At 39.3% G+C, this 18214-nt stretch overlaps 1 protein-coding gene across 4 annotated transcripts in view; it reads left to right on the top strand.

Annotated features, from left to right (window-relative positions):
- The window catches only part of AHCTF1 (AT-hook containing transcription factor 1), a 79842-nt gene that overhangs the window by 22092 nt on the left and 39536 nt on the right, over nucleotides 1–18214 (top strand). For 3 of the 4 annotated variants that reach the window (XM_036110987.2, XM_078077880.1, XM_078077881.1), the window contains exons 6-14: nucleotides 2225–2432; nucleotides 3411–3527; nucleotides 7640–7724; nucleotides 9275–9425; nucleotides 10778–10910; nucleotides 10994–11175; nucleotides 11640–11701; nucleotides 12537–12665; nucleotides 18079–18169. In XM_036110987.2, coding sequence (XP_035966880.1) covers nucleotides 2225–2432; nucleotides 3411–3527; nucleotides 7640–7724; nucleotides 9275–9425; nucleotides 10778–10910; nucleotides 10994–11175; nucleotides 11640–11701; nucleotides 12537–12665; nucleotides 18079–18169 — 1158 coding nt within the window. The remainder of the gene's footprint in view (nucleotides 1–2224; nucleotides 2433–3410; nucleotides 3528–7639; nucleotides 7725–9274; nucleotides 9426–10777; nucleotides 10911–10993; nucleotides 11176–11639; nucleotides 11702–12536; nucleotides 12666–18078; nucleotides 18170–18214) is intronic. The other variant, XM_078077879.1, reaches the window with a different exon arrangement.

Genomic DNA, 18214 nt, shown 5'->3' on the forward strand with positions numbered 1-18214 from the left:
TTATATCAATATATGGGCCTGAGTATTTTTCCTTTTATTGAAGATTTCAGAGATCTTCAAGTAGACAGAAGAATGTAAGAACTCCCACATATCCGTCACCTAAATTGTTTTCAGAACTCACCATATGTGCATCTTTTTTCTTTCTTTTCCCTCTTCCTCCTTTTGCCTCTGCATTAATTTAAAGCAAATATTGGCTGTCCTGTATAATCGTAATGCCATTACCAGTCCTAACTATAATAATAATTCCTTGGTATAGTCTAATAACTGGTCCGTAATCCAATGGCTCTAGAGCATCTTTTTGCATTTGTATTGTTTGAATCCGGATCTGAACAAGGTCCACACATGACATTTGAGTTGTCTCCTGTCTCCTTGAATGTAGAGCAGACCTCCCTCTAACTTCTCCTTTCCTATTTATTTTTAGTTCTACTGACTTGTTGGAGAAGTTAGTTTATCTGATAGAAAGCCCCACATTTCGGAATTAGTGGAGTGTTTTCATGTGGTGTCATTTACATTTTGTATTTTCTGCAAATATAAGTTAGCTCTGATTAGGTTCAAATGTGACATTTGGCAAGGACACTTCCAGAAGTGCTGGATATTTCCTACTGTATCACATCGGGAGGACATGATGTCTTGTTTCACCTTTAGTGATCAGTGGGTCCAGATGATGACACTGCAGTCCTTCCTTGTTAAAGTTTCCCATCTGCCTTTGTACCAGTGATTCTCAGCCAGGGGTGACGTTTGCCTTCTAGGGGATCTTTGATAATGTCCTGGGGACATTTTTGGTTGTTGCTCCTGGAGGGAGATGGTGCTACTGCCATCTAATAGACAGGCCTGGGGATGCAGTTCACCATCCTGCAGTGCATAGGACTGTTCCCCTCGGCAAAGATTTATCTGACCCAGAGTGTCCGTGGAGCCAAGCTTGAAAAACCCAATTTAAATTAATTGTTTCATCCATTGAGATTGTTACCTTAAATCTCCTGATTCAGTAGGGGATACAAAAATGATGATTTTAGGGCGCCTGGGTGGCTCAGTTTGTTAAGCGACTGCCTTCGGCTCAGGTCATGATCCTGGAGTCCCTGGATCGAGTCCCGCATCGGGCTCCCTGCTCGGTAGGGAGCCTGCTTCTCTCTCTGACCCTCCCCCCTCTCATGTGCTCTCTCTCTCTCTCTCATTCTCTGTCTCAAATAAATAAATAAAAATCTTTAAAAAAAAAAAAAAAATGATGATTTTAAAATTCTGTTAATCTAAAGAAGAATTTTCTCTTTATAACTAGGGCTATTTGTTTACCCTGAAATACAGTTTGTACAGAAGAGGCAGGATGAATGCTTACTATTTTTTTAAGTACTAATTTTCAGAGTAAGGAGCTGGTACCCAGTTACTTAAAATGGTTCAGTAAGGTGTTTTGTTGGTGAGGACAGGAACTCAGGAGGTTTTGCATACTTCATGTGTTTCATTCATTTACTTTCATAATTGTTTACTGATGTTCAAAAGAAATTTTTTTTTTAAACTCATGAGTACCCCTTCATGTAGTCTCACAGATCCCCTTTAGACTTTGATAGTTTCCTAGATTTCTGGCACAAGATGTCCTAGGCTCGTCTTAACATATTTTCTGCCCCAGGCCTGGAACCAGCCATTTCTCCAAGGGGAATATTTAGGTTCTTAGTTCTAAATTTGAATAAAGAAACCCATCAGCTTTTTGTTTAAAAAAAAAAAAGAGGGGTGCTGGGTGGCTCAGTTGGTTTAGTGTCTGCCTTCGGCTCAGGTCACGATCCCAGAGTCCTGGGATCGAGCCCCGCACCGGGCTCCCTGCTCAGCCGGGAGCCTGCTTCTCTCTCTGCCCCTCTCCCCTGCTTGTGCTCGCTCTCTCTCTCTCTCTCTCTGTCTAAAATGAATAAATAAAATCTTTAGGACAAAAAAAAGAAAACCCTGTCAGCTTTGTTTACGATTATTAAGGAAATTGTGTAATCCTTTTTTAAAAAAGTATACTTCAGATATTTGAGATGTACCCTGAGGTTTTTTAAAAAATTACACAGTTAAATGTATTTTGAAAATTAGAGCATTTAACCTAGGTATGGTTGGCTGTTTTATAGTTCAGCCTGCTTTGTTATCACTGATCTGATTTTAATTGACCACAGTAGTCCTCAGTTGAAGCTTGAATAGTGGGTGACACATTTGCTTTTATGGTTGTTATGATCTGTTAATCTTACTTGTCTTGTTTTTCTAGACCTTGAAGTTGTAACCAGCATCCCGGCCGAAGTTCCACACATCAGGGAGACCGTGATGCGCGAGGGCCGCCACCTGTGTTTCCAGCTGGTGAGCCCATCGGGCACTCCCGTGTCAGCCCTTCGCTACATCAGCAGGACAAACCAGCTTGCCGTGGGCTTCTCTGATGGCTACCTAGCTCTTTGGAATATGAAAAGCATGAAAAGAGAGTAAGTATGACTTTCTTCTCTCGGTTATTGGTAGTTTCTTTCTGAATATAACTTACTGTTTTAAAATTAGCATAAAGAGAAAAGGGTATGGTTAAAAATAAGACTTTTTTTTAAGTTTTATTTATTTAAGTAATCTCTGCACGCTATCTGAGGCTCGAACTCATGACTCCAAGATCAAGAGTTCCATGCTCTTCTGACTGAGCCAGCCAGGTGCCCCTCTTTTTTTTTTTTTTAAATAAAAAACCTTTTTAAAAAATTGCTGCAGAATTAACCCTTTATTGAGGGAAGTGCCCTTAATTGAGGGAGGTAGCAGATCGGCATTATAGACTTTTAATCTCTCTGAAGAGTTAAGTAGATGCCTGTTTTTCTCATAAGTTGTCAATTTAATATTCATTTTTTTCAAGGCATAGTGGATTTTTTTTTTTTTTTTTTTTTTTACTATGTACCAGTGATGAAGTGGCAGTGCTGTTGCCTAGTAGCTTCCTAGGGCAAGTCCACCTCAACTCTCTTTGCTTGAGAACCTTTTACTAGCTCTTGTCTTGGAATTGCTGCTCAGTGAATGCCTGGAGAACCTGGCTTCCACAGTCTTTCCCCTGGCACTGTCCTCTCTTGGTGAACTGTGCTTTCTAAGTGGTTTGTGGGAATTCTTCAGATTCTCCCTCACTGGGGTGTCGTGGTGAGGAAACTAAGCGCAGGCAGCTGAGGTGGAGTGTTGTGTCCGTGTTCATCTTTCCTAGGGGGCCTCTAGCTGGGAGCAGCCCACAGTGGCGCATCCTCACCTGACAGGAGGCACGAGTTCCCACATGCGCGTATGTGGGCACACTAGTAGTTTTGGCCCCTCCCCCGGCCATGCCTGTTGCCTCACTGTCCTGTGCCCTGTGCATTAAGATCAGACGATCGTGTGAACAGTAGTTGCTCCAACCTAGATTTTCACACGAGACCCAGTATGAACTGTCCTATTTTTTGTGCCTGTTGTAGATACTACACACAGCTGGAGGGTGGAAGAGTTCCCGTGTATGCAGTCACTTTTCAAGAACCTGAGAATGATCCACGTAATTGCTGTTATTTGTGGGCTGTTCAGTCGACACAAGATAGGTAAGTGTGATGCGTGTGGTTTTTAAAAACACTTGTCAAAGATGAGGCAGAAGTTCATTTCTTTCGGAAAGTCTTGTAGTATTTCTCTTTTTAGTGAAAACAGCATAATTCAGTGAATTAGTGAGTGGTAGTTGAAATGATTTTGAAAGTTAAATGATTGTTTCGACATGGTTGAGTAAATTCTGGGGTATCAGAAATGGTACTTGTTTGCTGTTTCTAGGAGTAAGCCAATACAGGGGAGTGGGCAGCCTCTTATTGCCTTAGACAATTTTTATGGCCTTCTGTGTTCTTACACTTTTATAATCTCATTTCTTCTCTTTGTTGTGTATGCCTCTCTCGTTTTTATTTACCCTTACTCTGTTCCCTGGTCCTCCTGTTTGCCTTTTTCAGTATATTCTTAGCATTAACTTGGTTAATTTTTCTCTGTCATAAGGTCTAACTTTGTCCCAATTACAGTTAGTGAGAAATCTTTCAACTGAATTCTAACCAGTTAAATTTGTTCAACTAGAATAGTGTAAGTATTGATTTTCTCTTATTTTTCTTTGGTGTTTTGTTCTTTCTTGGATGATCAGTGAAACAGTTGAGCTTGTGGTATAAATGCCATGATGGTGATAATGTGCGGTTCCCAGTACTTTTCTCTTCCCAAGTCCATCCTGCCTTGGGCTCTAGGTAACCTGCATTGTGGTCACTTGGGGTTTTGTGTTCTTATGTCTCCACTTGGTGGTTTGGTCTTGCCTTACTCTGTAGTAAGTCAGGAAATGGAGAATTGATTTGCCACTTTGAAATTTGTCAATCCTGGAAAAATACTGAAATGAAAATACAGAGCCTACTGTTGGGCTACCCCTCCTTGAGTCAAACCCGTATTTCCATTCATCTGAGTGGGGGGGGGGGGGCAGCAATTGGAGGGATGTGACCTGTGAGGGCTCTGGGTGGTGGGGAATGTGAGGGGACTTTCATCTAAACAGTTGTTGTATTCTGCTTATTTTTCCTCCTAGGACTGTCTCTTAGGATAAGTTCTATTAATTTTTTTATTCTTTATGTGGGTTTTTGTATTTTACTTTTTCTGAATTTCTCACACTAAACTGTAGAGTGCTTTCCTCTTATTTTGGAACTTGGTGAATAAGTCTGACTTCTTTTTTACCATACCACTCTTGATTCTTTTGGTGTTATCTGTAAGTGATGCCCACTCTATTCTTACAATCATGAAGCTATCTGAATATTCTCTGTTCCTGATTTTCTTTTGTAAAATCCTTGTGAAATGTATGCGCTTCCTTCGTCCTTTTTTGAGGTAGTTTTCAGAGCTCTCTACAGCTGATTCTTGAACAAGGTGGGAGCTGGGGCTCTGACCCCTCTGTGAAGTCAGAAATCCATGAAAACTTTTGACACCTGCCCCCTCCCAAATTTAGCTACTAATAGCCTGCTGTTGACTGGAAGCCCTACCGATAAACATCAATAATTAGCACGTATTTTGTGTGTTAAATGTGTTACATACTGTATTCTTTAATGCCTTTTTGCTTAATTTTTTCAGTATATCTGTGCTATGCGGTTCATCTGCAAGGTTTTTCAAATTGTCACAAGTCTCCAAAAAACTTCCCACTATATTTATTGAAAAAATCTGCAAATGGACCACACAGTTGAAACTTGTGTTGTTCAAGGGTCACATGTATTTGCATTTGAAGCACAAATGAATCATAGTTTAAAATATGGGCAGAATATACTGTTTTCGGTTTCTCTTAACAAGGTGATGCCCTGTATTTACTTGTCTTTATTATTCACAACACACCGAGGAAGTAACCCATAGGAACAATTCTCTAATGACTTGTAAACCACTTTCTAGTACTGTATATAATATTCTTTTAATAGGACAGGGTTAATTTAATTGGTAAGTTGGGTTATTTATTTCTGCATGATTTACTTTGCATTTGTCACTATTACTGATGTGAGATATTTTTGAGAGTGGTATTTTTGTGGACTTCTAGTCTTTGATTTGGGCCCTTAAATTAGTATGTCATGGGCCTCTTTGAGAATCTGATGAAGGCTGTGATATACATTGGTATGTGTATGTAATATGATTTAAAGCAGAATTCCTGACCTGTGGTCTGTGTGTAGACATAGAGCAGTCTGTGAGCTCCCGGAAATGATATACAAAATTATTTACATTTGTTCATATATGTCTATGAACAATACATAATAAAAATATATTTGTGTACACATATACAAATAATATGTATATACATGTATAAATAATACTTGTACACATATGGAAACAACACTTACATATATAAGTGATACTTATACTGGTATATTTAAGTGGAGGTTATTGGTATTATAAGTAAATGAAAATAATATAAACTTAGATTATAAGTCTAAATTAAGAAGACAGATGATGCGCTCCTTCCTTTTCCCCATCAGAGTGATTATTTAAACAATAAAAAAGGAAAAAAAATCACCATAGAGTGATTATATCACCACAGAATTACATGGGTATAGATCTTAAATTGTTGCCATAGTGCTCATCAATTATAATAAAAGCCACATTAAATTTTTAAAACTTATTTTTATTTAAATTTAATTAATTAACATATAATGTATTACTGGTTTCAGAGGTAGAGGTCAGTGATTCATCAATCAAGCCACATTAATTTTGTAATATGGAAAAGTGAATGAAAAAACCAACTGGTGTTCCCTTTAATGTTGGTTGTATGCAGTTTGTCTTATTTAATATTTGGTCTTTTAGAGGTTATTTGTCTTTGTTTCATGTCCATGTGTTTATTCATTCCACAAAATCATTGAGTGTTTATATGTGCTAGTGACTGTTGTTGAAAATGTAACGATGCGTAGCACCAATAAATTTCTTTTCTTCTAGATGTTTTATTTCAGCGAGTATATTTCATAAATATACTAGTGCATGTGTTTCATATAATTTCAGTTAGTGATGTTAAATACAGAAAAAGCTGGGAGAGGAGATATGGAATGTGTGGTATAGGGAACTGCTCTTTTAGATAGTGTAGTTGGGGAGATATGAATGAAGTCAGTTGGGGCAGGTAGGTAGGAGAGCCATGGGGAGATCTGGGGGAAAGAATGCAAAGGCCTTAGAAAAATGTCTCAAGGAAAAGGAAGAAGAGCGGTAAAGGGTAGAATGCAGACTGGTCATAGATGAGGTCAGAAGAGCAGAACTAGTTTATATAGGGCCATGGAGGCCAGGATAAGGTAAGTATACGAATTTGGTCTGGTCTAAATTAGTTTCTGATGGGAGGGTCTGAGCATTAGTATTTCGTCAAAGCTCCTTTGATGATTGTAATAATAAGCAACCAAGATAGGGAACCACTAGCCCAGAGTGAGAACAGTAGAGAAGAGAGCTGGGAATCCTTCTGCACGTGGAGGTAATTGATGGTGGAGAAGCAGAGGGTAGAACAGCCAGCAGAGGACTATGGATAGTGTAGTGTGAGGAACATGAACATCATGTGGTATCCTGGAGGCCAAGTAGAATATGTGTTCTAAGAAAGATCAGCCAGAAAGAATAAGAATTCACATTCAGACAATATGGAAATCTGTGCTCTTAATACTTACTGCACGCTGTCCTTGAGCAGTGAGGAGTTGATTTGGGATCTTTGCTTTATATTCATACTGTATAGCCCTCATCCTGTGGTCCCGGGCAGCAAGATCTTCATTTTAGGTAGAAGCATAATGAGATGGGGGAAGAAGGAACAAAGGACATGCAGTCCCCTAAGGACAGTTTTCTGTAGTTGCCACGGGATAATTCTATATACATCCTGTTGGCCAGAACGTGGGCCTCCTGCACCCAGCTCAGAGCACGCCTGTTAAAGACGGGGAGAAGCGGTGTTGGGTACACCGCTGTAGTCTCTGCCACATAAGGGGTCACCTAAAATGTCCAAATAACATCAGCTTAAGTTAATTAGAATCTGTTAAAAATAAAAATCAGTTATTGTTTCAAAGGACTGCATTTTGTGAAAACTAAATCACAGTGAGTTCTTCATGTTGACCTTAGTTTTGTCCTGTGCACTCAGTATTGTATACTAGACAGAAAGAGGTGCTTGATATATTAGTAGGATCTTGAGTGTTTCTTCTCAGCTCGTTTCTGTTTCTTTCAGTGAAGGGGATGTGTTGAGTTTACATCTACTTCAGCTGGCTTTTGGTGATAGAAAGTGTTTGGCATCAGGACAAGTCTTGTATGAGGTAAATGGTACTGGGAATATGGGTTCATTATGACCATTTTATCATTGTTTTGCCTTTTTTAGTTTTTAAGATACTAACATATTGAAAAGTTATTCTTCTATTCAAGTTAATACTGTATTCACAATGTAATGAAAAAAGTGTTAGATTAGGGATCAGAAGACTAGCAGTTTTACCAACATAGCCCTCTTAACTTCCCCACGTATCATTTTCATCTAAAATGAGGGGATTGGACACGACTCATCTTGTGACCTAATTGGTACACAGGAAAAATTGCCACACTTTGTTGCACTAATATATCAAGCAGTAAGCCATGGGGTGACTTTATAAACAATCTTGGGGCACCCAACTGGCTCAGTCAGTGGAGCATGCAACCCTTGATCTCGGGGTTGTGAGTTTGAGCCCCACGTTGGGTGTAGAGATTACTTAAAAATGTTTTTTTTTTTTTGAAAAAGCACAAGTTGGGTGGGTGGCAGGGAGAGGGAGAAGAGGATCTTAAGCAGGCTCCACGTTCAGCACAGAGCCTGATGTGGGGCTTTTGATCTCACGACCCTGAAATCATGACCTGAGCCAAAATCAAGAGTCAGATGCTCAACTGACTGAGCCAACCAGGCGCCCCACTTAAAAATAAAAATCTTAAAAAAATACACATTTTTTTAATTAAAAAAATGGTCTTGCCACTTACAAAAGAGGATAAATGCATTAGCCTTTCAGATGACTGTTTCTCCAGCTGAATTTGAAGAAAAGGTGGTGTGCTGCTAATAGCTACGTGGTCAGCCCCTACATTCCTTTCTGTAGAACAGTCTTTCTTAACCTAGTGTTTGAAGTTATGTGGATGGGCTTTAAAGAATCCATGAAGTCTGTGAATTATGTGTGACATTTTTATGATTATGCATTTTTCTGGGGGAGTTTAATAGCTTTCTTAGATTCTTTTCTTTTTTTTTCCCACTAAAGATTTATTTATTTTAGAGAGAGAGAGCAGGCATGCACAAGTGGGAGGGGTAGGGAGAAGAGAGGATCCCAAGCAGACTCTGCTGAGCATGGAGCCCATTGTGGGGCTAAATCTTACCACGACCCTGAGACCACGACCTGAGCTGAAACCAAGAGTCAGACGCTCACCTGACTGCACCACCCAGGCGCCCCAGCTTCTTAAAGAGATTGATGAACAAAAAAAAATGTATGGGCTACTGTTCTAGAGCAAGAATTTCTCTGAGAACAGAGGAGCAGGTTTGCTGGCCTGGAGTATCTTTGTACAGAATAGTGATGGTTAGTCCAGTTCACACTCCAGCCGAAAGTGCCTGAAGGTTCCTGTGGTTGATAACTGCTTTAGAAGGTTTGTTGGTCACTGTTTTCAAGAGACTAAGTTTAGCCTTTTATCTGTGTTTTATGCTATGTAAAATATCAGAGCCCTTTTCAGTGATTTGCTCTCTTTACTCTTTAACTTTTTTGTGTTTTCTTTGTATCATGTAAAAACTCTTCAAATACAGAGAACATGTAATTTGTGAATGATTTCTGGCTTAGAATTCCATTAAGATAGAGATTTTCTGTTTCAGGGGTTAGAGTACTGTGAAGAAAGATACACACTGGACCTCACGGGTGGCATGTTTCCTTTGAGGGGACAGACTAGTAATACCAAACTGTTGGGATGCCAGAGTATAGAGAAATATCGGTATCATGGCGACAGAGAGGAAGGTATGAATGAAGGTTGGTTAAAAGCACTCTTATTATATGTCATGTGGAATGCTTGATTTTAATAGTTATCTTGATGTAAGATTTGACAGACTGCTTTTTAGAGTTCATACTCCTGGCAGTTAAAAAATTGGAATATTCTTTAGGTCTGTGTCAGATTGTCAGTATTCTCATTCTCCAGTTTGCTATGCAGAACTCAAGAGTCCAATAGATTAAGGGATCCTTGAATTTTAATCCAGCTCTCTAAACAGGCAAGAATGGTCTCTAGTTTTGACTAGTATGAATAGTTTATGAATAATGGTTCCTTCTGTGTATTTTTTGAGACCTATGGCAAACAGGCCTTGGTTGTCTTTAATTTTTCTTTTTCTCTTTAGTATCATCCCTTCTTCCTGGTAAACAACCCTTGCATAGGAAAAATGGCATCGATTTGGAATCCATCATGGCTTCAGATCTCTGCTGTGTCACTAGTTGTGACCTTTGACAAATTATTTCACATTTCTGAGCCTCCCTTTCCCCATCTGTGAATGGAATAATACAGTTGTACCTTTTGCAAAGGGTGGCTGTGAGAAATAAATGTGATACCTGCATAGGTTCGTTCAGCTCTGGACATGCTCCCTAGGGCCCTGCTTGTGTGTGTTCTTACTGGGATTCATCCTCATGGTTCGCTCCTCCATCCTGGGCATGTCCTCTGCTTGTTCCACATCTGTATTTGTGGTCCAGTCTTCACGTCCAACTAAACATGCCCCAAACACAGCTCTTCAAACTCTTATCTTTTCTCATTCCCCACTCCCCTCTTTTTTGTTTCCCATTGTTTACTTTTTTCAGATGTTTACTTTTTTCTCTCATTGGTGCCTCTTACTTTGTTCCTATCTTTCCATTCCCCACAACCACCATCCAGGTCCTTGTCTTCCCCCCTTTTCCCAAAGAGCTGGATTAGCCCTTCTCAGCTAGAATTCCTCCAAAGAATTAAATGCCTCAAAGCGTCTGTTTTCAGTATTGATATTCTCTGGTACTGGCTGTGTTCCCTTGTTGGGAGAATATGCATTCAAATAATTTTCTACTTTTACGTCCAACACCTCAAAGTTGCCAAAGTGTTAAGTGAAAACAAACCAGGATATAACTTTTCTGATGAGTACTTTTTAATAAAATCTTCTTGAAATGGAGAAATAGTAAAGATATAAGTGAATGAAACCCTTCTTACAGAATGAAACCCTTCTTATAGAATGAGCGATAGAACTGTGCTTTGAAATATCAAATATGATTAAAACTTCTTAATTTATGTCAAAATGTTGCTAAAATTTTATTTGGGCTACTTTTACTTTGTGATTATTTATTCAATTTATAAAAATGATATTCTTTTCTTTTAGCTCTGTCTCCTGACACTAGTGTTTCAGTCTTTACCTGGCAGGTGAATATATATGGACAAGGAAAGCCTTCTATGTATTTGGGGCTTTTTGACATAAATCGTTGGTATCATGCACAGATGCCAGATTCGTTAAGGTATGATTTCGCCCTCTCTTCTTTTTCGTGTTTGTATGTGTAGCAGCTCAGTCATTTAATGATTTTGTAACATTTTCTTTTAGATCAGGAGAATATCTGCATAATTGCTCTTATTTTGCATTGTGGTCACTGGATTCTGTTGTGAACAAGACTTATCCACATTACATTTTGGATATACTAGTAAATGAGAGAAGCTTAAGTCGAGGAATTCCTCCTTCATATCCACCTCCTGAGCAGTTTTTTAATGCAAATATTTACAATTTTGGTATGTATTTCCTTAACATTAGCTTTCGAGAAAAATAACATGCACGAGTATGTCTGCATGTGTGTAATATATATTTGTGTAGTATGTGTGTGCATATATGTGCAGTATGTATATAGTGTGTAGTATACATGTATATATAGTTACCTGTTCATGTCTCATTACTGTTAATATATGGGTAATTTAGGAAATTAATTTGATATGTACATGAGAAATTTAATACTTAGATATTTTATAAAGAAATTATCACTATTATGAATTTGCTAGAAAAGGTAACTATTATTTATGTTGAAGTTTGGTATCTTGTCAGGATGGAAATACCTGGAAAAATTATTTTAAAATTTATTATATGTAATAATTTTGATATCTTGCCTAGCAGTCTCTTGTTAGGATAAATTTTGGTGTATTAATGCCATCTACAATATAATATGTAAGCACATTTTTTTTTTTTACATCTTTTTTTTTAGATGCCACTTGTTTGTTAAACTCAGGAATTGTTCATATAACTTGCAATGGCTTTCAAAAGGAGGTAGGTAACTAGCAATGTGGACAGAGTGTGCCTTATTGAACTGAAGTCAGATCATGGATTTAAACTTTCTTTAGTGTTAATTATATAAACTGTTGTTTCAGCTTAAATGGTAGCTTCTGCTAGGTTTGTGATATGAGCAGTTAGTAGCATCAGTTACTGATGGCAGCCTGCCAGAAGAAGTATTGGGGTTGTGTGGATGTTAGCTACTTGAACGTTAAGGAAAAGAGCAGAAGTAGGTCAGTGCCTTCACCATATCCCTTTGTATCCATACTCTTAATTCTCCTCTTTCTTCTCAGGAAGCTTATGAATAAGTGAAGTAACGCAAAGAAGGTGCCTAGCACAGTGCCTGGCACAAGTGGGGATGACTATATGTTGAAAAAGACTTTCCCAGGAAAACACAAAATGGCAGATTTCAAAATTGATAATCGGCTAGATGTGCCTGAATGCCATATTTATATTCATATTAGATCTCTCTTACATTAGATCTGAAGGAATAAACTGCAGGGGGGTGTGTGTGTGTGTTCATTAAGATCTGTCACCAGGTCTGTCAGCTTTGGAGAAGGTAACAGGGTTACCTGTCATAAAAACAAAAAGCCACCCAAAGTACCCTTATCAGTAATATTATTTATAACTAGCAAGCATTGGTTTAGCTCAAGAACCTATAAACCCTTTTCCTTTCAAGAAGTGTAAAAATGGAGTCTTACAATTTCTATTCCGTGTCTTTTAGCTTTATTCTCAAAATATTAAGTATAAAGTAGGGTGATAAGTTTATTATTCTTAAATTTGATTATTTGAAATTGTGTATTAATTGATACTTATTCATCGATCTTTACAGACTTTGAGGTTTTTAAAGAAATCAGGAGCATCCCTCAGTGAATTCATACCTGATGGCTATAATAGATGTCTTATGGCTGGCCTTCTGTCACCGAGACTTACTGATACTCACCCTTCCAGTTTAAGTCAGGTGAGATGATTTCTAACGCTGTTGTTTCTTTTGAACTATTTTCTTAGCTTTCTATTATAATAAAAGTCTACTAGATAATTTTTGCAAAAGTAGATTCAGTAGATGCACTCTGTATGATCACTAGCTATGGTCTTGGGTTTGGCTTAAAATACATACTCCCAGGACTTAGTAGGCCATAACTTGACACCAGGTTCACTTAGCTGTAAGAAGGATGTAGGACAGGAGGCCCATCATGGCATGTCATGAGTAGAAGCTGTTATAACAGGCCTGGGGCCATTTTCCAGCCCCTATGGGAACTGCATGGGTGCAAGAAAATGAGACCTCTGTGCGTGGAAATCATCTTGACTTAGGTAGCTATCTCATGGTCTAGAACAAAAGCATGTGATCACTGGCATGAGCGTCACTGGGAACTTGTTCATGGTTTCTATCATAGCGCTGTTTAATCAGAAATTCTAGGAGTGGAGCCCAGCACTCAGTGTTTTAATAAGCCCTTGGTGTGGGGGGCGCCTGGGTGGCGCAGTCGGTTAAGTATCTGACTCTTCATTTCGGCTCGGGTCATGATCCTGGGGTCCTGGGATCGAGCCCTGCATGGGGCTCCCTGCTCAGCGGGGAGTCTGCTTCTCCCTCTCCCTCAGCCACTCTGCCTGCTTGTGCTCACTCTCTCTCTCAATAAATCTTTAAAAAAAGCCCTTGCTGTGATTCTGATGCAGTGTTTTATAGAAACCAGTATCTTCTGAGAGCGTGTGAGAAGATTCGAGGTTCCTGCAAAACAGGGCTGTTGGTTCTCGAAGTCAGACTCACTCGTGGAAGCCAGAACCTTAACTTCCAAGTGGAGGTTTATAATCCATTCACAGTTTTCCTGGTCCCAGTACAGTTTACCTGCCAGGAGACATTCTAGCAGTAAACAGTGTTGCCTGGGGACAGCTCATAATTCACCTTTATTTTAACTCATTATTTGTTAGTAAAACATGCTAAATGAAGTAAGCTCCATTTTCCCATGGAGAAAGAGAAAATGTTAACTCTCCCCAGATAGTGTTTGGATAAAGTTATTTAAAAATTACAGTTGTGAAACATAATGAATTGCTGGAAAAAGAGCCTTTTAAACATCCGAAGGAATATAAATATTGCCACTGTGGTTTAACACTTATGGTTGGATTTTAATACTTAATTTCATGGAGTGAAGAGAAATACTCGATTCTATTATCGTTGGGAGATTTCCTCTCCTCATTCCCCCTCCTTTTATATTTTTGTATCTGTGTTTACCACATGGTCATGTCGTGATCAATGTTAATGTTCTTATTATGTAGCTTGTTTTTTCCTGGAGTTTCCAAGTGGCCTTTAAAAAACAAAACAAGGGCGCCTGGGTGGCTCAGTTGGTTAAGCGACTGCCTTCGGCTCAGGTCATGATCCTGGAGTCCTGAGATCGAGTCCCACATCGGGCTCCCTGCTCAGCAGGGAGTCTGCTTCTCCCTCTGCCCCTCCCCCCTCTCATGCTCTCTCTCTCTTATTCTCTTTCTCAAATAAGTAAATAAAATCTTTAAAAAAAATAAAAAACAAAACAAAACCTTGCCCAGTCTCACACAAGCTTAATTTTTTTCTTCTCAGTTTGTGTTTGCTCTTTGTGGAGCCTCCTTAGATGAAGGGTGTGACCTTCTGTTAGATTACCTTCGTTGCCCAGCGTTTTGTCACCTTTGCCTCTGGTTCTATTTTTGGGGAGATTTCTTCATCATCACCCTGTCTTCCTATTAGCTTTTTAAAGATTTGACCCTCATTTAAAATTTTTGGAGTACTTTTTCTTTGCTCAGTCTTTTGTTCATAGTATTCTGTTTTATGGATGAACCAGCTCCTGTCCGTGTGTGTTCACAGTCTTACTTGGTTCTCTGCATTAGCTCTGTTTCCTCTGCAGTTGGTTTTCTTCCTTTAGTCTCTTTGATGCTGGTGGCTCTCCTTACGTGTTTGGTGGCCCTTGGTCATCTGTTCGTATGTAAAGTGGGTCAGTAACAGATGATACACTCTCTTTTGCATGAGTATAGTTCATGTAGAGGCATCCTTTTCTTGGGGATAGTAGATGGGACGTGCACCATTACAGTGGAGAAAGCCCACACTTTGGTTGGGGCCATCCCATTTTTCCAAAGATCTGTGAGGCAGGCATCCGTGGTTCTTTGCTGTGGGATCAATGACTGGCTGTTCCATAGACTTAAGTGTCCACCAGTTGCCTGTTTTCAGCCCTGGGTCTGACCACTCTTGCCCCCCACTTTCCTCTGTACCTGGTTTCTCCAAGGACTTAGCCTGAGGGCTCAGAGAGCTAACCCGATTCCATTCTCATCTGTAGCTCCCCTCTGTGAGGACCTAAGGACGTGGTTTCCCTCACACTGCTGGGTCTGTCACCTTTCCTCATGACTGCTGTTCACGGATTTTGTTGAGCTGTCTTACCCCATGATGCCTTCTCTTTTCTTTGCCCTTGCTGATTGATACCTATCTCTGCTCTTTACGATTATTCACTGGGGTCTGGTGATGATCTGGAGGCAGGAAGTAAATGGCTGTGCGTGATGTTCCATCTTTATCCACAGGTAACAATTTTCTTTTGTTCAGAAAAGGCTAAAAGCAGTTAATGATAAGGTTTCTTTTGTTCATTGTGAGTAATACGGTCTTTTTAACCCATCTACCTTGTGAGAGTTATGGAAGAATTGCTAATAGGTTGTGCAGAAGAGATCTATTCTTTCTGTCTAATGGCCCAAGAATACTGTTGAGGGTTTGATAAAACAGCATCATCTAACTATGGGCTGTTGATTTCCGACCATATACATATTCAAAGGACACCTTTGATCAGTCTTTTGTCTGTTTTGTGGTGTCCATTCCCCTGCCCTCAACAAGACAAGGAGAAAAAGCACCAAATTCAAGATGGCTTTCTGCAGCTCTTGATTGGGTTCATTGAAAGACCTTAGGAAACTTTGGCCCCAGTGGCCCTGCCCATCCTCCCGTCAGGGACTGGAACTGCCTTTCCCGCCTGGTGCTTCAACTTCTGATGGCAGAGAACTCACTGCTCATCCTCGTCCTCAGGGCCTTGGGTGCTCCAAGTGCTCCATTTAACTTTCTCACTTTAAGGAATTTAGTACAGATTATTTTTTTCTGATTACATACTGTCAAATTTATTTAAAGCAATAATATCTTAAAAATGTGAAACAAGAAAAAATTACCTGTAATTCAGCCACGTGAATAAAACAGCATTTAGTGTTTTCTGTGATTAAACCTGGTATTCCAACCCGTTTAGGTTTTTTTCCAATTACATCAATAATATATGAATAATTTGGATTTAGAAAATTGGCTAAAGTGTTTGGAGGCATATAAGTATTGGCATTTTGTTAACCATTCTTCGTGTACCTTTCTTTTTATTTTTTAAACTCCATTCCTAGAACAGGCCAAGTTAAACTGTATTCTTTAGTGATACACATGTAGAATTAAAGGAAAAAGAAAGCAAGAAAGTGATGACTTCAGAAGGCAGGAGAGGGTTGTGGTTGCCATGGGAGATGGGAGGGGAGAGTGGGATTTGCTTTTGGTCAGGTCAGAGCAGACACAGCTTCCAGGTTACTGCCAAATATTCTCAGTCTAAACCTGGGTGGGGTGTTGTCAATGTCCACTTTGTAATCATTTGTTTGTATACATGGTGCATGGACTTTATACTTTTCTTTCATGCATTTCTTTATATATCCCTTCTTTATATACATGAAAAGGATGATACAGATGCAATTTCATATTTTTATTGACTGGTCAGTATTCTGTTAATTACATATTTATAGGGTTTACCCTTTTTTTACTGGGTTATCTATGGAAATTCTTTATGATACATATTTACCCTTTTTGTCGTAAATCTTCTAGATCCTCCCCCTACTGTTTTCCTCTTGATTTGTTTTATGGTATCTTTTGCTACATACAAATTAGTATTTTTGTAGTCAGATGTATTTTATAGCTCTGGCTTAAAAAGTCTAACACTTAAATGTTCCTTTAACATTTAAGGGTTCAGTTCATCTTTGTGTATCACATCAGGTAAAGGTTGATTTTCTTTCTCCCGGATGATGATGAGTCCAGCTGTGCTACACCACTTATAAAATAGAACGCAGAATATCCTTTGCTCATGCTACTGAGATATACCACATTCATTTGATTTCCTTTGTGTGTACTGGGTTCTGTTTCTGGATTTTTATTTCTTCCCATTAATCTGATCTATTTCTACGCCATTCATAGATTTCTTTGATATTCAGTGTGATTTATAATGATTTTAAGTAACAGACTTACTAAGACACGGCTATATCTTGCAGTCACCTGCTTACAGTGTCTAATTCAATGGTTTTTAATAAATCCATGGAATTGTGCACCTATCCCCACATTCAATTTGAGAACATTTTTATCACCCCCACAAAACCCCCATATTCTCCCCCCCACGCCCTGGCTTTTGATAACCACTCCTCTGCTTTCAGTCTTCATAGACTTCCTTGTTCCTTATATGAATCCACAGTTTATTTATGTGGTAGCATGCATTAGTCCCTCGTCCCGTTTAATGTCTGTGTCACGTAATTTCTGTATAAGGAGCGTACCACAGTTCATTTATCCATTCTTTCGTTGATGGGCTTGTTTCCAGTTTGGGGCTATTACGAATAATGTTGTTCCATGTAGAGTTTTGGTGTGGGCATGTGTTTTCATTTCTTTTGGGTGTGGAGTTGGCTGGGTCATGAGGTAACTCTGTATTTAAGTTTCCCAAAGTGGCTTTACCATTTTACATTCCCACCATCAGTGTATGAGGATTACAGTTACTCCATGTCACCACCAATGCTTGTTACTGTCTGTGTCTGTGTTTATAGCCACCTAGTGAGCTATGAAATTTTTTTTTTTTAAGATTTTTTATTTATTTATTTGACAGAGAGAGAGAGCGTGAGAGAGGGAACACAAGCAGGGGTAGTGGGAGAGGGAGAAGCAGGCTTCCCGCTGAGCAGGGAGCCCAACGTGGGGCTCGATCCCAGGACTCTGGGATCATGGCCTGAACTGAAGGCAGACGCCCAACGACTAAGCCGTCCAGGCGCCCCTGAAATGTTTTATTTCTAACCCTTGAAATGTTTGTATTCTTTCTTTTAAGATTTGTTTATTTTCGAGAGAGTGCATGTGGGGGGAGGGGCATAGGGAGAGAGAATCCTCAAGCAGACTCCCTGCTGAGCACAGAGCCCCTTGTGGGGCTCGGTTCCAGGACCCTGAGATCATGACCTGAGTCAGAATCAGCATTTGGACGCTTAACCGAATGAACCACCCAGGTGCCCCTAAATGTTTGAATTCTTACAGAACTTGCTGTCTCTGAGTCTGTGATCAGATATCCTTTATCTTCACTTCTTACTCTTTTTCCTTCTTTTTTTAATGCATGGTTCAGGAAGAACAGTTAGAAGCTATATTGTCAGCAGCAATCCACACAAGTTGCCTGGGACTTTTGACTGGATGTATCAAAAAGTGGACAAAAGAAGGTAAGATTATAGTTTTTAACGAATAAAAAATTACTTTTGTATTTT

The sequence above is a fragment of the Halichoerus grypus genome, chromosome 7 (assembly GCF_964656455.1).
Source record: "Halichoerus grypus chromosome 7, mHalGry1.hap1.1, whole genome shotgun sequence".
Classification (NCBI taxonomy): Eukaryota; Metazoa; Chordata; class Mammalia; order Carnivora; family Phocidae; genus Halichoerus; species Halichoerus grypus.